General features: G+C 40.3%; 5 protein-coding genes across 17 annotated transcripts; 4 read left to right on the top strand and 1 right to left on the bottom strand.

Annotated features, from left to right (window-relative positions):
- The first annotated feature begins 82 nt into the window (after positions 1–82).
- LOC127251018 (MACPF domain-containing protein CAD1-like) lies at positions 83–3913 on the top strand. Its single transcript, XM_051274543.1, has 7 exons — positions 83–873; positions 1336–1571; positions 1650–1845; positions 1995–2078; positions 2625–2808; positions 2890–3053; positions 3148–3913. The coding sequence occupies exons 1-7, from the start codon at positions 616–618 to the stop codon at positions 3763–3765; spliced, it is 1740 nt and encodes a 579-aa protein (XP_051130500.1). The 5' UTR covers positions 83–615; the 3' UTR covers positions 3766–3913.
- A 735-nt stretch (positions 3914–4648) lies between these two features.
- Positions 4649–5480, top strand: LOC127251070 (non-specific lipid-transfer protein 1-like). The gene is made up of 2 exons (XM_051274630.1): positions 4649–5103; positions 5186–5480. The coding sequence occupies exons 1-2, from the start codon at positions 4724–4726 to the stop codon at positions 5193–5195; spliced, it is 390 nt and encodes a 129-aa protein (XP_051130587.1). The 5' UTR covers positions 4649–4723; the 3' UTR covers positions 5196–5480.
- A 2204-nt stretch (positions 5481–7684) lies between these two features.
- Positions 7685–8528, top strand: LOC127251039 (non-specific lipid-transfer protein 1-like). Its single transcript, XM_051274594.1, has 2 exons — positions 7685–8138; positions 8238–8528. Exons 1-2 carry the CDS (start codon positions 7774–7776, stop codon positions 8245–8247), a joined length of 375 nt encoding a protein of 124 aa, XP_051130551.1. The 5' UTR covers positions 7685–7773; the 3' UTR covers positions 8248–8528.
- Positions 8529–9174: 646 nt separating this feature from the next.
- Positions 9175–15771, top strand: LOC127251032 (probable serine/threonine-protein kinase PBL1). Of its 5 annotated transcripts, none has more exons than XM_051274584.1 (6): positions 9175–9936; positions 10121–11105; positions 12914–13581; positions 13985–14242; positions 14320–14439; positions 14596–15427. In XM_051274584.1, the coding sequence occupies exons 3-6, from the start codon at positions 12928–12930 to the stop codon at positions 15220–15222; spliced, it is 1659 nt and encodes a 552-aa protein (XP_051130541.1). In that variant the 5' UTR covers positions 9175–9936; positions 10121–11105; positions 12914–12927; the 3' UTR covers positions 15223–15427. The 5 variants fall into 5 exon arrangements, with proteins under 5 accessions (XP_051130541.1, XP_051130543.1, XP_051130540.1 ...); XM_051274586.1 differs by having other exon boundaries at positions 9175–10020; XM_051274583.1 differs by having other exon boundaries at positions 9175–10354; positions 10469–11105.
- On the bottom strand, positions 15458–21841 carry LOC127251029 (B3 domain-containing transcription repressor VAL2). 9 transcript variants are annotated; one of them, XM_051274573.1, is made up of 13 exons: positions 21561–21841; positions 20425–20595; positions 19386–19467; positions 19176–19277; positions 18321–18868; positions 18112–18208; positions 17781–17955; positions 17483–17562; positions 17009–17410; positions 16881–16930; positions 16630–16737; positions 16447–16517; positions 15458–16361 (listed from the first exon to the last, which is right to left on the bottom strand). In XM_051274573.1, the coding sequence occupies exons 2-13, from the start codon at positions 20538–20540 to the stop codon at positions 15610–15612; spliced, it is 2583 nt and encodes an 860-aa protein (XP_051130530.1). In that variant the 5' UTR covers positions 20541–20595; positions 21561–21841; the 3' UTR covers positions 15458–15609. The 9 variants fall into 9 exon arrangements, with proteins under 9 accessions (XP_051130530.1, XP_051130528.1, XP_051130531.1 ...); XM_051274571.1 differs by lacking the exon at positions 21561–21841 and adding an exon at positions 20706–21314; XM_051274574.1 differs by lacking the exon at positions 21561–21841 and having other exon boundaries at positions 20456–20607.
- Between the last annotated feature and the right edge of the window lie 107 nt (positions 21842–21948).

Here is a 21948-nt window from a genome sequence, read left to right as displayed (position 1 = left end):
AGAGTAGCAGAAGCAGAATGGAAAATTTTAGGTGCCTTTTTCTTTTGGATGCTGCAGTGCAGTAGATGCTAATCGTGGTGAAGTGGTTCCCTATTTTTTTTTTTTTTTTTTTTTTTTTTTACGGGCGGAGGAGGCAACATGCGAAAATACCTGGAAAATTCTGAGGGCAGAAAATTCAAGATCTGGGGAAGGATATTTTAGCTGGGCCTTTTTCGTTGTTCCCGGGTTCAAATCTTTCTTGGTAATTTGTCATCAGTCAGCCTCGGAAGACCATCTCCTTTCGTAAGGAGAGAAAAAGATAGAGATTTTGATTGAAAACACAGCTCTGATCTACAACTTTGAAGATTGATCAACGGTTGAATTCCACGGTGGACGTTTCCTTTTTTTTTTTTTTTTTTTTCCCTTTCAGAAGCCAGAAAGCCTCGCTGCTCTTTCAACGAAATTGAGGTTAAACTGGTTTTTAGCTTGTAGAAATAGGGCATAAATCAGGTCTCGATCGTTCACGCTGTTGATATTTAGGGGGGATTTAATTGGGATTATTTCTAGGGTTCCAAGTGGATTCCATCAAGGTTTTCTTGCTTCCCTGTTTTTTGTTGGGTGGGGGAATGTGATGATATGGGAGAAAATGCGGCAGCTTTGCATACAGCTATAAATTCAGTGCAGGCACTTGGAAAGGGCTTCGACGTGAACTATGATACTAGGTTGCTTTATTGTAAGGGTGCAGCAGGGTCAAGAATTGTGGCTATTGACCAAGAGCACACTAGGGATTTATACTTGTCTGATAATTTAGTTATCTCTAATGTTTCAAGGGACATCAAGAATTCGCAGGAGCCAAGCGGTCGTGGTGGATTTGGCGTTTGCAGTTACAATAAGGTTTCTTTATTAGCTCCCTATGGTTTTAAGCTTTTATGTTAAGATACAATTCTAATATTTATGTTTCTATTCACAACATAAACATGCTGGAATTCTCATATTCTGTAGTTAATTTTTAGCATTACAGCAAGTATTTTGGTTCATACATAAGAGGATTTTTAGCTTGTTAAATTGTGCACCGCAATTGAGATACAGTGTTGAAGTAATCAATAATATAAATAGCAGAGTAATTGTATGGAAACGTGATAGAGAATAACCAAATTTTTTGTTTTTTTTTTATCTGTACACATTCTTTCATTTCTATATATTCATCACAACAACAGTTTCTGCTGATGAGATCAATAAGAATTCTAGATTAGGTATGGCGTTTTGTTGATATTTTCTGTTTTCTGTGCTGGTGTAATGTTGATTCATTATAGCTTGGTCAGTTTCTTATAAATATTTTGTGAAACATGAATACAGATGGTGGAATATTTCAATGAGAAGGCTGGCCTCTCAGGTCATACTCCACTCGGTAGCTTTAATTCTGGATTTAGTTTTACGGGTAATAGGGATATAGATGCTCCTTCCACAAAGTCTCTTTGCATGGATGGATTCTTCATCCCGCTTGCTAGAATTCAGCTTGCCAATCCCTTGGTTTTAAGCGAAAATGTTAGACTGGCAGTGCCGAAATCCTGGGACCCACCGGCCCTTGCAAGGTAGATTATTGGAGTGCTGTAGATGTATGTTGTTCTGCAGGTTCTTTGGCTGTTATCTAACTGTTGCATTCTTAGCAGCTTCATTGAAAACTTCGGTACTCATGTTATTACATCTGTAACTATTGGTGGCAAAGATGTAATCTATGTCAAGCAGCATATATCATCACCTCTCTCGATTATGGAAATCAAGAATTATGTTCAAGACATTGGAAACCAAAGGTTTTCCAATCCAGAAGGCCTTACGAATTCTGGTCTATTAAGGTACAAGGATAAGGTGGGTTATGTTTCTTCTTTCATCTCTGAACTTCTTATGTAATGTTCCATTATCTTCAATCAATTAAGCCAATCAGTCTTGTGCATATATATTAACTTGGTATTGATTTTTCTCAACTAATATACTTTGTGCCTCTTGGAATATTCCAGGGCAGCGATCCTTCTTTGTTCAACAGCCAAGGGATATACCCTCAACCAGCCAGTGCACCTTACCTCTCTCGTAGTGGCAAAGAAGTACGTATAATCCATTGTCTCCTTCATTAAGCAATCATAGTTCTGACTCACTTTTCCTTTTCCTTCTCATTCTTATTCTTCTTCGTGAACCCAATGTGAAAACTCCTCTCATTTATTGATCATTTGACTTGAGGATCCAAAGTGGATCTGCACTTTTACCTGCTTGACTTATTCCCTTCAGATGAAAATGATGATAATGCATGTGAAGCTCCTCATATTATACACTATAAGTTTCACCTTTTTTTTTCTTCCTTTTCTGTTATATTACGTGAATTTGTTATTCAAATATGATGAGGATGGTAAGTGGTCCCTAAACAATTGACGATGGCCTGTGTTGGATGTGGTGTGCTAGGTTGGTGCTGGCGCTTTCTGGTTTCTGTAATCTGAACTCTCATCATTATATTGCTCCAATCAGCTTGGGACATGAACTTCCAACACTTGATAGTTAGGATGATACTATTCTCATCTTATGGAATAGTTGTCTTTAACTTTATTTCTATAGTTGAAATGGATTTCAGAATTGTCTTACCCCTGTAGTTTGTGTAGGATGTTACTGTCATATTCCGAAGAAGGGGAGGGGATGATCTGGAGCAGAGCCATACTCAATGGGCAAAAACAGTCTGTGCCTCTCCAGATATAATTGAGATGTCGTTCTATCCAATAACTGAACTTCTCGATGGGGTCCGAGGCAAGGAGCATTTGGAACGAGCCATTGCTCTTTATCTAGAGTGTAAGAGCCGGGTTGATGATCTTCATTCAACCGTTTGATGTTTTGTTGCTACTGAATTCATGTTCGAATTACGTTTTGCAGATAAGCCTCCAATGGAAGAGCTGAGATATTTCCTAGAATTTCAGGTCCCTCAAATATGGGCCCCTGTTCAAGATAGGTTCCCAGGGCAATCAAGAAAGGAGCCCGTTTGCCCGTCATTACAATTCAGCATGATGGGGCAGAAGATGTATGTTAGCCAGGAGCAGGTATGCGGTTGCGCATCAATGGTTACCTAAGGAACGCATTTTTCAGTACTGATGTTCTTAGATGAACAAAACTGTTGTCATTGACGCTATACAGGTTTCTGTGGGAAGAAAGCCCGTGACAGGCATGCGGCTATCTCTTGAAGGATCAAAACAGAACCGGCTTTGCATCCATCTTCAGCATTTGGCAACACTTCCGAAGGTCCTCGAGCCATACTGGGGCTCGCATGTGGCAATAGGTGCTCCCAAATGGCAGGGCCCTGAAGAGCAGGACAGCAGATGGTTTGAGCCTGTGAAGTGGAAAAAATTCTCCCATGTGAGCACTGCCCCAATCGAGAACCTAGAAACCTTTGTAGGCGATCTCACCGGCGTGTATGTAGTGACGGGAGCGCAGCTTGGAGTGTGGGATTTTGGTTCGAGAAATGTCCTGCACATGAAGCTTTTATATTCCAGGGTTCCAGGATGCACGATTCGGAGATCGTTATGGGACCACACCCCGAAGGAGAAGTCGAAAAAGAGGGATGGCCCTGATGACTCAGGTTCGAGCTCTGGGGAGGAGTTGTTGGGCAATAAACTGGCGAAATTCGTGGACATGTCTGAAATGAAGAAAGGGGCGCAGGATCAGCCGGGGCACTGGTTGGTGACAGGGGGGAAGCTTGGTGTAGAAAAGGGGAAAATTGTAGTGAGACTCAAGTATTCATTGATGAACTACTAGAGAGAGAGAGAGAGAGTGGTGTGTGAGAATATGAGAGAGAAGAATATTGTAAATTGCGTCCGGACTGAGTTGGTTGGTTGGTTGGTTGGTTTGTGGTTTTACATACATACATACATACATACGTACGTACATTCATTCCTTGGGGATCGATCTGGTGTGCTGATGATATCTACCAATCTCTCTCTAATCGAAATTCAGTCAGTCAGTCAGTCATGCACCACCACACAAGTCAACAGCCTCACCTTCATCGCCAGTTTTAATTAGTAACTAATTAATGAATCCAATGCGGTGAATCCGCATATATATGCTGTTTAGGAACAACGATGAGCACGGCTGGTTATTGATGTGTATAGTATTAGTATTAGTATTAGTAGGGTTGGTTGAACGCATCATGTATGCTATGCTGTAGGTTTGGTTTGAAGTGTACAAGTGTACATCTATCTCTATATAGGCAGGTAGAGGTAGGTTAATTAGGTAGCAGCTAGTTGAGGTGACTGGTGACTGGTGACTGATGCTAATGATGTACTACATCTCTGTGAAATGCTTGCATGGATATGGATCTAAGCTAGTTTTGATATTCATTACGCACAAACAGACGGAGATCTGGTTTTAATTTGCTTACGAGTAATAAATACGGATCCAGTAGTAATAAGTTAGGCCCTGCAGAAGCAGCCCTATGGCCTGCCTCTATATATATATATACACACACACATATATGTATACCGACCCACCGCGCCTTCCGATCACAATAATATCATAATATCCATCCACCGCCCGCCATTGATTAATTATTAATTAATTAATTAATCCTCTTTCTTCTTCATATTATATATATATGGATATGGATCTCCAATTTATATCTATGTGTATGTGATGTGCAAGCAAGCAATCAATTAATCACAGTTGAACGAACAACGTTACTTAATCGGTCCATCAAAATCTAATTCAATTAAAGAGAATGGCGAAAGGTGCATCTGTGATGAGGGTGAGCTTATTGGTCATGATCATGATCATGCTGCTGCTTTGTTCTGCTGCTGCTGCTGCTGCTGCGAAGAAAGGAGGTGGAGGGGGGCTGAGCTGCAAGACGGTGGTGGACCGGCTGATGCCGTGCAAGGAGCACCTGACCAAGGGCGGGAGCGTGCCGTCCAAGTGCTGCAGCAGCATGAAAGCCCTGCAGCGGCAGGCCAACACCAAGTCGGCCCGGCAGACGGCGTGCCAGTGCCTCAAGCTCTCCGCCAAGGCCTACAAAGTCAACGAGAAGTACGCCGCCGCCCTGCCCTCCGCCTGCAACATCAACAACATCGGATACGCCATCAGCTACTCCACCGACTGCAACCGGTAATTCATTCATTCATTCAATCTCATCGATGCTCCCTTGCTTTAATTCTTTCATTCATGTTTTTAATTAATTAATTTGCAGCGTCAAATGATATATATATGCATGCATGGGGATATATAATAATGTACGTACGTATAGTGGGCAGCCACGTCGACGTCGATGGGATGAGCGAGCTGCTTGCTAGCTAGCTAGCTACCTACCTAGGAAATTAAGAGCCGGTTCGAATCGAGTATGTTCGATCGGATAATTAATTATATTATATTCACAATAAACAGTGCAGTGCAGTGCAGTGCAGTGCTACTTAATTGATCTGCCTATATACATACATACATACATACATAAATATATATATATATATATCATATCTTTGAGAGACGGCTTTGCATTGCACGCAATATCAGTCGGTCATTATTTATTATCATCCGCGTTTTGTTTTGAATAAAACTCATACCTTATTCCATATATATTAATGGCTGTCTGTTTTTTAGTTACCACATATGCCTGCACTTTACACACACATGACATGAGGATGGACAACTGACTGTTTAATTAAATATCAATGCAGTAGTAAAAGATGCAAATTATAACAATGAATATATATATATATATATATAGCAATATAATATGCAATGTTCCAAATTGAATTGAAGGATTAACACTAACTAACTAACAATGGGAATAAGACAGTCGTCAGTGGGTTGATCGCAAATTAAAGCATTCGTAACAAGTAAGTAAAGTAAAGCTTCCAGCATAATAGTAATAGTAATAGTAATAGTAATAGTACGTAGTATATAAGAATAAGACTGTCATTAATGGTTTCATCAGTATATATGATCACTTTGCTAGCTAGCTCGTATGTTTGCCATTTCACTTCCTGATTAATTAATTAATTTTCATGGATTCACACTTTGTTATTAACAGAAAATACTCATAAAGTGAATCTAAGCATTTCATTCAACATATCAAATTAATTAAGTATCGACATCAATATGATCAAGTGGTGCTTGGATGTACGTTTTGTGGTGTGGGGTGGTCCTATTGAACGCAGCTCCCAAACAGACTCCAAGACATACATACATACATACTTGTGTGTATATACAAATATGCATCATAATGTTTGTATGCATTAGCATTAATTGATGGATGGAAAAGGCGGAGTAGCCGGGAAGTTAGTTAGATACCATATATCTGCATCGATGGATCGGACCGATCTCCACATGCATCCATGTCCGCCCACTATTATATTACATTGATCATCGATTTCAATACAATATATACAACGAAAGCAAGAAATGAATGGAATATATGGAATTAATTGATCGTCCATCCATCCGCAGTAATAACTAATTAATTTTATCTAATATAGTTCCTAACTTTCCACCTAAATAAGTATAACGCGCCAGCCAGTCCAGTCCAGTCCGCCTACCCACCGTCACGTGACTTGTTTCTCTCCGAACCTAATTTATCAATCAATTATTAATAGTTAGTATTGTTTTTGTTAATCCATTCACGTCTCTCTCTCCCCCACACACACATACATCAATTTCACATTCCCTCTTCAGCCAAGTGCATTTAATTTGTGCCTACTTTCCTTGTCTGTCGTTGTTCTACTTTTTGAAGGATTAAGGTCCAACGTTGGATGGACCATAATCATTTTTTTTTTTTTTTTTTTAATGCAGGAATCCACAGCCTCTAATGTATGGGGTAAACTTTCAACCGAATCTAATATTATGCAAACTAGATCCGACAAGACAAATACAGATCATGCATTGAACCCACGCCATCCCTTACGAGACCATAATCGTGTTCTTTTGGTTCATATAAATATTGCTTTCTTTGGGTTTATATCGATATTGGTTTTAAGGAGTTAATAGGTTGTGATGATAATGAAAGTGATGTCCTCCCGTATTGTATTTGGATGGACTGATCAACACGTGACCTAATGCCGTGGAGGAGGATAAATTCATAACCGTAAGTTCGTATGATATACCGAGCTTGTTTAATACTCCATAACTCTGGTAGTGTGCATCCAAAAAATAAAAATTGTAAAATTTTACATTTTTTAAAAACAAAAAATTAATGAGGGTATATAATAATACTTCATCTTGTAAAATTATGTATATTTGATTAAACACAAAAAATAAAAAATAATGATATTCTAAAGTTAAAATAGTTATGCAAAACGTAAAATAAGATGATTATATAAAAAAAAAAAAAAAAAGTGACAAATTAGTTATTCCCTTTATCCCAAATAGTCTGCAATATTTCTTTTTTATTTATTCCAAACACATTGTAATATTTTTAAATTTAGAAATAATTAAATATATTTTTCTCAAATTATCCTATTTAATACTAGTTACTTTAATTCTCGGATATTATTTATTAAAATAAGAATAATAAAATTATAAAATAAAAATGTTTAATCATACATAAGTTCAGCTAAAAAAAGAAGAATAATGATATAATTTTAACGTACAATATGCAATTTAATTAACTAAGGTGAATATCTGATTCTCATCTCTTCTTCTCTTCTATATAAACACCACTGAGGCTATCGAGCTGCTTACCACTTCACTTGCTCTCATCGATCATCTCTCTTCCTCTCTCTCTCTCTCTCTCTAAGTAGCACTCACATACATATATATATATATATATATAATCAATTATATATGGCTAAATCATCATCATCGGCCCTGCAGATTTGGTTGGTGGCAGCAGTAGCTGTGGTTGCAGTACTGGGCAGCAGCAGGTATATGGCGGATGGCGCCATCACCTGCAATGCGGTTCTGGCGAAGCTGTCACCCTGCCTCGGCTACATCCGAAGTGGGGGAGCGGCGCCGCCTGCAGGGTGCTGTGACGGCGCCAAAGCCCTCAACAGTGCCGCCGCCACCACGCCTGACCGGCAGGCCGCCTGCGGCTGCATCAAAAATCTGGCCGCAGCCACCGGGGCCAAACCAGAGTTGATCAACAGCATCCCTGGGAAATGCCAGGTCAACATTCCCTACAGATTCTCCTCAACCATCGACTGCTCCAAGTGCGCATCCATCCATAAATCATAATCTATCTATATATATATATATAATACCATGGATCAATTACAATTACATATATCTTGTATGCGTTGCGTTTTCAGGATTCGTTGAACTGGTGGGTTGATTAATTAAGAGCATGGGACGAGACGATATCCACTAATCATATGCAAGATCAGTACTTATACTAGTACTATATAGATATAATAAAATGTGCTGGATCAGATTGATCAGGTTATGACAGGCATCTGCTCGCATTGCACGTTGATCATTCTCTAGAGGCCATCATAGTAAATATATGTATATCAATTACGCCGTTGTTTGCAGTCATCAGTAGTCTTATGTAATGATCTGTTATCTGTGGGCGTATTAATCGATCGGGTATCCATTTATAATCCTCCACTCCACGAGTTACTTTAATTTGATTTAGTTTGTTTTGCATTTGGAAGAACTAGTTAGTTAGTTAGTTGGGCCAGCTAGCTAAAATCGATGAAAAAGTGAAACATGCATATTGACGTTCCCACAATTAATATGTTATGTTTTTCACTTTTAAATTACTCAAAGTTGTTTGATCGATAAATGAATCACAGACAAACCTGTGCAGAATGAAAATACAAACATACAGCACACCCATGTTTACTTATCGATCAAACAGCCTTCAACTGTTCTACATTTGATATTTGATATAGACAGCTTGTCACATTCTCTCCTCTTTTAACTTTTCTTCAACTCTCTTTTGTTTCAAATGCACCAAACATATTATTTATTGACACAATAATAAACTAGTAAAATTTCTCCATAAAATCATTTCCAGCTCCAATTATCCACTAGGTGCAACCAAGTTTGGATCCAACACAATAGATGAAATCATCCTCTCAATACATGTGCTAACTTCACAATAAAATCCCTCAAACAAAACGAGCAAACTCCTCTTCAACAAAAACAAGTACGATTCAATTTATTACACCATGAAATTTTTACTTTTCACAAAGGAATAATATTGAAAAGAAATCTTTAACTTCTCTCTTCATTCCCAGCAAAAATTCCACTGGATTTTCTCTCAAATAGTTATGAAGTAGGAATACTCATCATTCATTTATTAATTTACAAATGAAAGTCCACCAATAATTTAATCTGAAACGTGCTCCCATCCGATCCGATATGATATGATCCTCCCTCCTCATCAGCAAACTTAAGTCCTCAGTCTACTCAATTATATGGTTTACTTTGCTCTCTGTAACTTTTACTCTCTACTCTTTGAACTATTTAATAAAAATACAAGCATGTAGATTAAGTTTGGCCAAGCCCAGCCCAGCCCAGCCCAATCCAATCCAACCCAACTCATCGCGGCCTGGCCGCTACTGTAACGGCTAACTAGTTACTCAGTCACTGGACCCCACCAATTAAAGCCGAAAAATCTCTCTTGCCCTCTCACGTTTGGGCTTTTTATTCCTCCTCGTGTTTTTCCTCACTCCCTCCTGCTCTGTGCGGTCTGATCGCCAAATGTTTCAGTCGCAGCAGCAGCCGCCATGGACGCTGAGCCTTCGAGTCAGAGCAAGAAACTTGGATTTTAAAATCAGGGCTGCGACCAGGAGGATCGCGCCTCTTCCGAAGCTTTTGCAATTAACAGTCCACTTGAAGATCTGCCGCTATCTCTTCGAATTCAAATCCAATCCCAAATCCTCTTCATCCCGGAGTCCAAAATCCTTGTGGCTCAGACTAACCCGCCGCACCTTGAGGATTTTCCACGGAAGGCGTTTCAAAAGCAAATGCATTGCGATCAGAAACTGGTGGCCTGATAAGGTATCGCCAATGCATCAGCCTAATTCTTAATTGATTCTTGAATGAATCTGTTAATCAGAGTAGTGGGTGGATCAGTTTGTGCAGGTTAGGCAATGCGTTATTAAGCATATGCAGTTGCAGATGCAGATCTGATATATTATTTTTATTATTCTTTCATTTACTCCATCGATTTGGTTATTGCTAGCGGAGCCATTACGTACATAGAAGACGCAGGAGCTGGATTTGGATGTGGCGGATTCTGATATTTGCAACGGTTTGGTGCTGCTGCTGCTGCTGCTGCTGCTTTATAATTGTGTTGGCGAGGAGAAAGTGGAATTCCTACTTGAGGAAACGCTTTGTGTGGAGACTTGTTCTCAAGGCATGGGAATCAATGCTGCATCGTCTTCTTCCTTGTGCGGCTCGATTCCAATTTTCAGAGGTGAGGAGAGGAGACATATCTCAGCTTTAACCGTGAGGATGCGTTTCGTTCTTATGAATGGAATGGAGATTGATTGATTCTACAGACAGATGCATGTTGTTATTTGATGATCAGGTAATTTTGGATAGGATTTGGCAGTGGGTGATGATGAGTTTGTGGCAGTGAGTCCCATGATCCCATCCCATCCCATCCTATCCACGAAGAAAGGATCAGAAGCAGGCGAGAGGAGAGGAGAGGAGACGGCGGGAGGGATTAAGTAAACCAACCACAACCAGGTACGGGTACAGGCACCGTAAAACTGAAACTGTAGTGTAGTGTAGTGTAGTGGAGAGGAGACAGGAACTGGAACTGGAACTGGAACTGGAGTGAGGGATCGATGGAGATGAGATGACTGATGATGACGATGGTTAGTAGTGGATAGATATTAAGGGAGGGATGTGAATGTGACCTGATGCGATGGATAGGTAATTAATTGGGTGGTATGGAATTCATTCATTCACACAAAGTGCAGTTTTGAAATTTCTTACCGGCTTTTGAAGATAAATTAATAGTCTACTAATTCAAACTATGGACGGATTGATAGATATAGATATTATTCCATGGTGTGGGGCGGGGAAGGGGAAAGCTTGCTTGTTGTAATCGGATACATTACTCAGATTTATAACACGAATGAATGAATGAATTCAAAGTTCCAAGTGCGGCGTGAGGGGAGAGAGGGCGGCCAGCCAGCCAGTCAGTCAGTCACAGCACGGTATCGCATCCCTTCCTTACCCTCCCCTTTGACCGACTAATAATCATATTAATATTAATATTAATATTAATTAAATAGTAGTGCTATTCTCAATCTGTATGTATGTACACAGCACAATTCTCAATCTGGTCAGTCCACTTTCCAATCTTTGACTGCCCCGCCCCCGCCCCCACTTGCTACTTCATTTTCTTTTATTATTTAATCCTATCATTCATTGTTGTTATTCTTTGGAATTCCAATTTACAATAATGAATCTTCTCAACATCCACTGCACTACACTACACTACTCTACTCTGATCAAATTCACAGAATTAGAGAATGACCACCTCACAGGGATTGATCATCGATTGATTGTGCCAACCAAGAAAAATTACTAATAAATGTGATCCACGTATGGGCTCATTCTCGTGCTACTCCTATGGGCTGGCTACCCATATAATATAATTATAAATATTTATTACACACACGCACAAATATTTATTTATTTTCATTCAGATTGAGGGGACAACATCGACGATTTTAGAATTGGGGTGGCCAGATTTAGGTTTGACCACTGCCGCATCGGCATCTTATGTTATACACACACATATATATTTATTGTATGTAATACTAATGGTATATATATTATTAGTATAAGCAGCATATAATATAATATAAAATATATGAACTAAAAATATGTAAGACCCACACACACACATATCTTATATATATTTATAAATTCCAATTTTATCAGCCAATAAAATATTCATTACAGCCTCTCTCTCTCTCTCTCTCTCTCTCTCTCTCTCTTCCCCCAAAATCTCCTCTCCGGCTCTCCTCCTGCATTTCCTCTATTGTATTCATTTGACTTCCCTCTAGGGTTTTTATGCTTTACCAAAATTTAACTCAAGAGATTCTCAAAACAACCATATTTCACCGTATGGGGTGGTTCTGTAATCTGTGAGAATTCGTCAAAATCGAAGCTTGTGGCATAACGTTTCTGGTTGAGCTGGATTTCGGTTGTCCGCTCGGTATTTGCTTTTATCTTTTTCTTTTTTATTGCTGTATGTTTCTCTGCGGATACTGGGGGTTTTTCTGGTGAGAGTTGGTTTGACGAATCTCATTACAAGATTTCTTATTTTTTATTTCAACCTAGTCTTTTTGTGTGGTATGTTAGTCGTGATTTTATTCTTGGTGGAAAACCTACGGGTTTTGCGGATCTGGATTTGTTGTTTATGTGTTTTTCAATTGTTTTTCCATGTTTAAGATGGGCAAAGTAGAGTTGCCTTCGTGTAATGGAAGCGCTGAATTATAGCTTCAATTGTTTTTCCATGTTTAACGCAGCATTAGTTTTCTGTTACCAGAAATTCAGTTGTTCCGGTAAGAATATTTTTTGCTCTGCTACACTTATTGGAGATAGAACATAATATTGAACCGGTGGAACAAGTTTATCTCTGGGATCGGCAGTTGGAACTTGTGGGAGTACCTTCCATTTCCACTTTTCAGTGAATTTGTTCGTGCATTGTTTTACAACAGTTATTTTGAGTGTACACTTTCGATAGGAATGCGTTTTCCCTTGTAACAAAACTAGTACTTTTTATATTCATTTCGTAATTTTGATGGGTTAAGCAGTTTACCTCGTGGATTGCTTAGAATTGTGCCTGCGGGTCAATCCATTTTCTGTTTTAGATACTATGTCTTGATCACCTGGGGATACTACTTCTTGATTTGGGACAGTGGGAAGGGATCGGTGATAGTTGATTTAAAACACCAGATTTTGTGCTTGTGCAGCCTAGTAATTTGGTGCTCTTTCTTTTTCTCTTTGGCAGGAACTTACTGCAAAATGGGATGTTTTACAGTATTAAAGAGCAAGAAGAAAAAATCTGAAAAGACTATATTTGTCAAACGTGTAAACCCACAGGAGCAATCACCTACTGAGCTGCCTGAACCCCAAGCTCATATGCGTGCCCTGCAGTCTGCACCCCCAAGCTTTAAAACCACAGTAAAACCTGTTCAGCCGAATAATGGAGTAAGCACTAGCAGGACGCGGACATTATCAGCCCCTTCAAGGCTTGATATTGCAGAACAAGATGCGCTTGCATCCATGGAATACGAGGAAGAAGGATCAAGGAATCGTATTGGGTCAATGAAAGAATATAATAATTCACCGAATCCTCAACCTCTTCCGCTCCCTTCACCCCGTGGTACCAAATCCCTTAGGGCTACAACAAGTTTTAAGATGGTGAATACTAGTGGCCCTATCAATATGTCTGGACCACTTCCCTTACCACCTAGTTCACATCCCCCTCTTCCTGCTAAAGGAATGCTTGTTAATTTTACATATGAAGAAATTTCATCAGCTTGTCACAATTTCTCTCCTGAGAGATGTATGTCTGAAGGTCTATCATCTGTCATATACCGAGCTTCATTTGCAGAGGATGGATCTGGAGTGAGGAAGCTTGAGGCTACTGTGACACGCCTACACACTACCAACCAGGTATAGTTGGGTTCATTTACATTATAATATTGCTTTTTTGCCTTTTCATTGTAGTTGCATATTGTTTCTCGATGTCACTGTATGCATGTTCAAAAGATATTTGCTGAGATGTGGGTGGAATTGCTTTGGAAGCTTTCTTACCATTATGTGCTTATTTGAGATACATAGAGGGGTGGGGATTGGGATCCGTTACACTGCATTGATACCTTTCTTACCTGTCATATTGAAATTATTATCCGTCTCCATACCCAATTCGGTCATGCGAGCACCAGTGTGCAGTGATCTTACTATTAATCTAATACAAGAAGTAGAATTCATGGATCTTAATACCTTCCCCACTAGCTGTAGATTTGACATTTTTTTTTTAAAGTTTCATGTCTGAACATTTATCACCGTTTTCCAGGGTTTCAAGGAATTTGTAAATGATGTGAATACACTCGCATCGTTGCAACATCCAAATCTCTGCAAACTGATTGGTTTTCATGCACGGGAAGGCTCAGACAGCAGGATGCTGGTGTATGAGAGGCTATTTCATGGTAGCCTAGAAAGGCTTTTGTACGGAAGATCGGATGGTCCACCTGTTGACTGGAATAGTAGAATGAAAGTCTCATTATGTGCCGCACAAGGTCTAACTTTCCTTCATGAGGAAGGACCCTTTCAGGTTGAAATATTTTGTTAGGATGTTGTGTGGAGTTCATTTGGGCTTCAGAGTAACGTGTGCTTTTTGCTACCAAACAGGCAATGTTCCAAGAATTCTCAACTGCAAATATACAGATTGACAAAGATTTTAGTGCCAAACTTTCTGGTTATGGTTGTATCAGTCACATTCCAGAGGCAGAAATCTCTAGCAGCTCAGTTGTAAGCGCCCCTTCTTTGTTATTTTTATTTATGTTAATTACAACATGATCTTCCCAATTTATGGATGGTTGTGGAGTGGCAGGCTTGGAGACATAATAATTGCCTCGAATCATCTTCTCATTGTAATCTTGCGAAAATTTCTTTGTATCTGCTTAGGCTGGTGCAAATCTTTCAGTAGAGACGTTGGAGAGGGGTTTGTTGACACCAAAGAGCAATGTCTGGAGTTTTGGAATTCTTCTTCTCGAATTGCTCACTGGGAGGAAACACCTTGATAGTCAGCATGCAAAAGAAGAGAGAAATCTAGTAAAGTGGACTCGGCCTTTCCTGGCAGATGACTGTCGGTTATCCTTGATAATGGATCCTCAGCTGAAGGGTCGGTTCCCTGCCAAAGCAGCTCGAACAGTGGCTGACATTGCTCAACGATGTCTCCAAGTTGATCCGTCTGAGAGACCTACAATGAGGACAGTCGTAGAGCATCTCAAAACCGTGCAGGATATGAAGTATACATCCCGGTTTCCTCTGCAGGAACCAGGAGCACTTAGCGGGAAGCATATATCAAGATCACCTAGCCTAAATGGAATCGTAACTCCTGCTCCAAGATCAAACTTTTCTCATTCCCCCCCTACCAATGGACGATCCATATCTCCCACACATCTTCCCGCACTGCCTCTGGTTCTACCCCCGAGAACATGTTCATCCACACTCTTGTTGGAAGAAATGGATCGGCAGGAAAGCAGGAGGTCGTCATCCTTGATCGTTCGTAGATCTAGCGAGGGAATTTGAAGATAGTCAATAGTGAGCATTATTTGATTTTTACCCTTAGCCTTTATTAATCAGTGTGATGTTACGTGTTATATAGAAATAAAGAGTTTTCACACAATTGTGTAGAAATGATTTGGTTTGGGTGCTGATGTTTTTGTAAATACATTTCCTGTTGGTGCTGGTTTCCCTCCCACCTGCCTATTGAGTTATTGCCATTTCGATTCTTTGTGTGTCTGTTATAATTGTGATACGACTATTAACAATAGAATGTCATCTTGACAAGGCCGAATCCGAATATTGTGAGATGAGGAGATTTAACAAACCCCTGATTCTTTGCATATGTATGTGTGTATGTATGTTTATAAACACAATATATATGTATATATATTCTTTACTCGTGCTCACTGCTCAGCATGTCTCATTCTCTCTTTCAGATAAATCACCGGCACTTTCCTCCTCGTGCTCTTGGAAACCGACAGTTGCCTGCGCTGTGTGCTCCATGGGCGGTGCAAGCGCAAGCGATGAAGAAGTTGCTTGTTCCTCGGATACCAGGCTTGTAAGACCTTTCTGTCTCAGGTAGGTGTCCAGAGGCAGACTGGCCCGTTGGAGAAGACTCATCATGCTGATGCGCAGTGGTGCTGTGGCTGTGGCTGTGCCTGTGCCTGTGTGATCTACATCCGGACATGAATTTAGGTCCAATTCCCCCTTACTGATTCCAGCATTTTCCTCCGACTGGCATGCGCTCTGATCTGCAGTGTTATCAGACTTGACAAGAAATTGTGATGACAACTGAGTGGGGATGCTGTTAACCTCTGCCTCCTCCTTAGCAAACTGATGCCTCTTTGCAATTTCAGCTTCACGCTCTGATTGCCGTTTCTTCTTGCGCATCATCAGCGTCTTAAATCTCCGCTTGACGGTCATACAGACGTTGCACGTGCATGTGGGCTTATGTTTGCCCTTCCCACTGGGAGGTTGTATGCACACAATGCAGGAGCAGCCAGGGCGGTGCCTCGGGTGCTTAGTAGTTGCTGCAGCAGCAACCGAAGAAGCACCTGGCTCATTCATGTCTGCTGCAGCATTTCCCAGAGTTTCGAGGTCCCGAGGATCGTGCTCGTGCCCTGCATCTTTAGCGCTTGGTGAAACTCTTCTTGCCTTGAATTCTACACAATCATCAATACAGCTTTCCATTTATGTATGTGATGGAATCAAGTGATGTATGTACAGACAATGCCGGAAATATGATACCCTTGTTCATTCTGACAAGATTCTCGACTTCCCTGTAGCTCAACTCTTCCGGGGCTGAACATGACGAGGTTCTGCGCACAACAAAAGCAATATCCAATCATTAGGATGACGTAGATAAATTTATGGTGAGTAGAGGCTAGAAGAAACCTTGGTACTTCCATTTTTCTGAATGAAAATACACACCTAACCGAAATGTTGTCCTGACATGTCCATTTGGGGGGGAGAAGGACATCCACTGGTATTTTTCGCCACTTGAAGCAGTTATCACACTGAGACCATTGCTGAAGCTCCCTGGAATACAGTGTTTTTAAAGGTCATTCGATCTTGCCAGAATCAAGAATAATGTGGTTCGAAAATACTGCCAACATTAGCAATTGAGTTGTTTCTATAGAACAGAGATATTGCATCATTGGAATAGAAATTCCGACCCGTACCCAGATAGACGAACAATGAATATGCTGCTCTTCCCAAATACGGGTGGTTCCTGAAAGTTGAACACAACCAAGCCGTCAGGCATCATCAACTGAGTGACGTTAGTAGGAAAGTAAATCTTTTTTCTTACATCAAATTCTTCAAATTCATGATCATCAATCGAGATGGTGCTCGGCTTGACACTGGGTGGTGGGCGGAGCATGTCCTGCACCTCCTCCCACGACAGTCTCAGTTCCAACGAATCATGACCATCAACAAGTAACCTTTTACTCTTAGCCCCAATATTCCTCCTTTTCTGCTCTGGAAGAAGCAATGGATTATCTCCGGACTTGGTTGCATTATTCTCGATCATGTAGCGGCTCATATTCCCAGTGTAGACGTGATGTTTAGACAACATGGTCATGGAAGAGCTCTTGCCCGTGTTCAGCGACTGAAGAAGGCCGGAGTAGCCACTCATTATGGGTAGATTTTCGGCATTTCCTATAATAGGTTCACTTTGAAAACCACCACCAGTCATTGAGTATTGCGAACCCTGCTCCATGAACACTAATCAAAATGTTTTCATATAAACTACCTGATGAAGTCAACAACAGCAATAGCTTACCTTTTGCACAGAGATACTGCTTGATGCTTTTCGGAACCCCATCAGCAGTTTTCCATCAGGATCCATACGACTGAATGTAACTGATAGGATGAGAAATGAAGCGTAAACTTTTCTTGAAAAGTAAAGAGTAAGAAAAGAAGCCTTCAAAGTGTAAACTCTGATACATTTGCAAGGCCGGACAGCATAGAATGGTGCCACCCAACTTATAGACTGACGAAATGGTGGGAGCTACATATATAAAGTTTCAATCTCGGAAGCAATGAAATAATAAATTTCAGTTGATGGGGAATTTCATTACCGGTATCTCCAGCTTGTAGTTGCATTGACTGGATGCAGGGGGTCACACCCTCCAGCACATACATTCTGCTGTTATTGTTCGGCCAAAAACGGAACTGGAAGATCCATTCTTTTCCCTTTACATCCTGAATCCTCAATGGAAGGCCCTCGGGCTGAGAGATAGGCGGAAAATACGCCTGTATACCATATTAGACTTATCCGGTCAGAGAGCTAGAAGAGAAAGGGATGAAAACATTAGAGCATGTGGAACGAAAGTATTTCATGGGATCAGCAAACAGAAAAGGAAAAGACAGGTGCAAAACAATAATGTCAAGCCTTCATAACAAGCTCACTTCGGCACATGCTTTAGGTAGAACTAGACGACCTATTCGACCAGCATCACTGGCACTCAAAACCTTTTCAAATAAAGGCACAACAGTAGAGTTTGAGCTGAAAATAGCAAAATTAAGGAAATTCTTGCACCCACAAATATGCTGAACAAAAGGATTAGTCTTCATGTGATAGATAGTAAACTGATTAAAAACTGATCTGTCAAGGATACTCCCCAGATATCTGCTGCAACTCCTGGTCTGTTATCCGAGGCCAATATCGTGGAAGCAGCTGGTTCTTCACCCTTCCTTCCACAGGTGGCCTTGCAACGCGTAACTGTGAAAGAGCACTGGAGCTAGACTCTAGCCCTGGTGCAAGAACAGAATTTGGTAACCTAGGTAAGAGATTGCGGGGCCTGCACCCTTGTGCAAAGGAAGAAATTGGGCTGCTTAGTTCCCTTTCTTCGGCGATCAACCCAGAAAATGTATTTGAGTTTGACGAAGCAGACAAGCTAATGTTCAAATTTGTCTGAACTAGTGATTTGTGTACAGTTTTCCATGGTCCTGCAGATGATGACTTATTCAAGCTTGACAATTTATAATCTGTTTCTGCTGAACCAGCATAATCATCTTCCAGCTTCCACTGAATTGTATTTACATTCCAGGTGGGCGGCAAGGGTTCTTCACACTCCTTTTTATCATCATCACCCAGTTGTGTTGCCACCATCTTGTCCAAATCTCGACCATTGCCATCATCTTCTTGTTTCTCTTCTGATGGTGTCTGCATAAAGCTTTAGAAGAATTAGAGAAAATAGTACCTATGTGTATGCATTTAGAGAACTGGCATTATTTTTAAAGTAATGACAGCAATGGAAATATTTCTGATGAATCAGATTGAAGTTGCTTGATGTTAGTCAAAGGTTATTGGATTTGCCCCAATTAAGTGCATACAAATTGGTTTAAATAGTTGGAATAGAATATGAGAACCATCGCTTCCTGGAATTTAAGGCAGCATCAGACCATGCATATACAAAATGCAGCAAATCATTAAGTAGCTCACAACTTCAACAAGCACATAGTGTTCTTACAGAAGGAAGCTTGGAACTTTTGCTACAGCCTTTACAAATTACACCACCAGTGTCGAGTAGCTCGAGAAATGGACTAGAAGCAATGCATCCACAATGGAGACGCTGCAAATATCAGAACCAGCCAAGATTTATCCGCACGAGTAATTGACTAGGATTTGGAAAGATCAACATAATGTCTGAGTGAACGCGAATTAGCATCCACAAGCTCACCTTCCCACAGGAAGTACACTCTCTCCAACCAGTTTCCTCTCCATGGAACATTTCACAGAACACTAAATTTTTATAGGCAGTCCTGTCATAAACCCATTGGCAAGTGTTATTTCTCTATTTCTTCATCAACAACCATCTATTTACAATATGTAGCACAAACTGAAGAAAGCACATTTCTTAAGAAACATATCATGTAAAAGGTTCAGTTCAGGTAGAAGAGTAAGCTTAAGATTCAAGTATGAATGAGGCAGCTGAGTTCCAACCATAAATTTGATCTGCAGAGTACACAGAAAGCATCTCGATTCTTTTATGTAATAACGAAAAGGTACCAATATGTTCGACCAAAAGACATTATATGGGTGTAGACTAATTCATGTATCATCGTAGCAACAGTGTTCACATTAAACGCAGTAAGAACATGATATGAACAGTGGCAATACAACTCCTTTATCAATGATAATTTAGTAAAAGTAGAGAACCCAACCAGGCCTACATCATAAAATTGATCCTACATCAGGCACGGATTGAACCCATTTCACCATTCCCAGTTCTCCATGTCAACATTTAAAACTGCAATATGTTTATTCACCATGTACGCCTAGCTACTGCTCAATAAAATAGTTACTTCAAGAGGCAAGACGCGTTGAATTTAACAGGGAACACAAGCAGAGATTGAAGCTGATATCTTGATGACTTAGGTAACTGTCTATGCCTCGGCTGTCAGCAGAATCCCTAATGAAGCTAAGAACAGAAAGCCTATCTTGCAAATAGATTATCATCCCTCAGAAAGAAGGATTGGAGCTCTGAAGCATAGCTTTAGGAGAGTCGAGAAGGGCCATGCACCAGGCTCAAATTGCATACATATTCTGCAAACTCAAGCTTATCTTTAATTTCTAAGACAACCAAAATAGAAATAAACACCACAATTAAAAAGGAACAGATTATTTATGGCACCAGAAGAGATGAAGAAATATTCAGACGCCCCGGTAGGGGAATATAGAGGGAGAGTACGCTTAAAAATGCTCCATCCATTCCATACCCACAATTATGACAGAGTGAGGCAAAATCACCGGATCGCAAAGGCCAACCCTTTTCCCATTCGATGGAGTCTGATGAAGCGCACATCCCATTCATGCAAACCACCGCACCCTCCATTTTCAAACACTTTTCAAAGTGGGAAAAATTAGCACGACTCAGAAACGGAATTCCACTGCGAAATAAGTCAATACCAGCAAAAGATTTTTACTTTTTTCGTTTCAAGCAAATACTTTTAAGCTGAAATATTAATAAAACAAATGAAACTGAGAAGTGGGAACTTACCAACTAATAGCAGTAGCATTAGAAAATAATAATAAAAAAAAAATGGAAGTTCTTTTTGCACGGGAGCAACAAAAAGAGGAAGGTGTTGTGGTTGGTTGGTGTGGGTCTGTGGCTTTAATTGAATGCTTTTCTGACTAGAAAAGGTAAACCATCCAACAGTGGACGTCAGCGGGGGAAGAAGACCGGCCGGACATTATATTCCGGCAGCCGGAGAGGTGGATCGCCTTGGGGATGTATTTAGAGATAAAGGCGAGATTAGGAGAGAGAGAGAAGCATGAAATTAGTTTTGATTCGGGCTGAGGAAGTCCATGCAAGAAGCTTTCATTCAAGACTTTGCTCAATCAATTAACAAAGTTCCCCAATTTCTTCCCATAGTTAATTTTTGCTTATTATCAGGAAATACGTGCACTCATCCGTTCTTGTTTACATCCAGATTTCTTATATCTGGTGATATCAGAGTTGTAGCCAACGCAGTATAAGAACACTTTAATTAAACAATAATACAACTTCCTAAATTGGCGAGGCAAGAAGAATCAATCATACTAAACTTGTTTAGTAATACGTCGTGCTCAATTTGGTAAGACCTCATTATTTCAACCAGCATCCCATTCCAGCGCATTTTATTTTAGCATATTATATTTTTAGATTAGTAGTGTCTCTAGAAAGAAGCAGCGATGGCATATTGCCATCATTAAGCATGCAGAAGATAATCTCTTTCTCTATCCTTATTCAGTAAAGGCAAACAATCAACAGCCAGTTTGATAACCACATATATATATATATATTTTTATATATATACTGTGTAGTGATTGAATATAACGTCATAAAAGAAATGGATTGGAGAGTAAAAATTACCCCAGGGCAGTGAGTGATTAGAAGAAGACAGGGGAATACAGGAATATGAAAAAAAGGGTGCTTGCTTTCACCCTGGTTGGAACTGGAAGTGCCCACATGATCCATTGCAACAAAGATTCTAGTACAATGAAATGCCAAGAATGCCCTTGTGTTTCGGAGAATTATAAGTGTGTTGAGGGGTGCCAGCTGTGCATCTCCTCGGACGACGCCCGCCCTGTTTGTTTGTTGGTTTGTTTGTTTGTTTGGTTGGTGCCCGCACGCTTATCTTTTCTTTCTTTGGTGTGGTGCTGAAGCAATCATCATTGCCGTTGGTTTATTGGTTGTTGGTTTTCAAGTTGGGATTAGGATGGGCATGGGCAGGAAGCATGGGCAAAAGTGTGGCCTAATG

Source organism: Andrographis paniculata, unplaced genomic scaffold (genome assembly GCF_009805555.1).
Source record: "Andrographis paniculata isolate CXL003 unplaced genomic scaffold, ASM980555v1 Contig38END, whole genome shotgun sequence".
In the NCBI taxonomy this organism is placed as follows: domain Eukaryota; kingdom Viridiplantae; phylum Streptophyta; class Magnoliopsida; order Lamiales; family Acanthaceae; genus Andrographis; species Andrographis paniculata.
This window is presented reverse-complemented; position numbering and strand designations above follow the sequence as displayed.

Coding starts and splice junctions, on each gene's coding strand:
- LOC127251018 (XM_051274543.1), top strand. CDS start 616: ATGGGAGAAAATGCGGCAGCTTTGCATACAGCTATAAATTCAGTGCAG. Junction 1,846..1,994: donor TATTAAGGTACAAGGATAAG/GTGGGTTATGTT, acceptor GGAATATTCCAG/GGCAGCGATCCTTCTTTGTT. Junction 3,054..3,147: donor TGTATGTTAGCCAGGAGCAG/GTATGCGGTTGC, acceptor GACGCTATACAG/GTTTCTGTGGGAAGAAAGCC.
- LOC127251070 (XM_051274630.1), top strand. CDS start 4,724: ATGGCGAAAGGTGCATCTGTGATGAGGGTGAGCTTATTGGTCATGATC.
- LOC127251039 (XM_051274594.1), top strand. CDS start 7,774: ATGGCTAAATCATCATCATCGGCCCTGCAGATTTGGTTGGTGGCAGCA.
- LOC127251032 (XM_051274585.1), top strand. CDS start 12,928: ATGGGATGTTTTACAGTATTAAAGAGCAAGAAGAAAAAATCTGAAAAG. Junction 14,243..14,319: donor ATGAGGAAGGACCCTTTCAG/GTTGAAATATTT, acceptor GCTACCAAACAG/GCAATGTTCCAAGAATTCTC. Junction 14,440..14,595: donor AAATCTCTAGCAGCTCAGTT/GTAAGCGCCCCT, acceptor GTATCTGCTTAG/GCTGGTGCAAATCTTTCAGT.
- LOC127251029 (XM_051274573.1), bottom strand. CDS start 20,540: ATGGAGGGTGCGGTGGTTTGCATGAATGGGATGTGCGCTTCATCAGAC. Junction 19,468..20,424: donor TCACTCTGTCATAATTGTGG/GTATGGAATGGA, acceptor GGTTTATGACAG/GACTGCCTATAAAAATTTAG. Junction 17,563..17,780: donor ACTACAAGCTGGAGATACCG/GTAATGAAATTC, acceptor TCATCCTATCAG/TTACATTCAGTCGTATGGAT.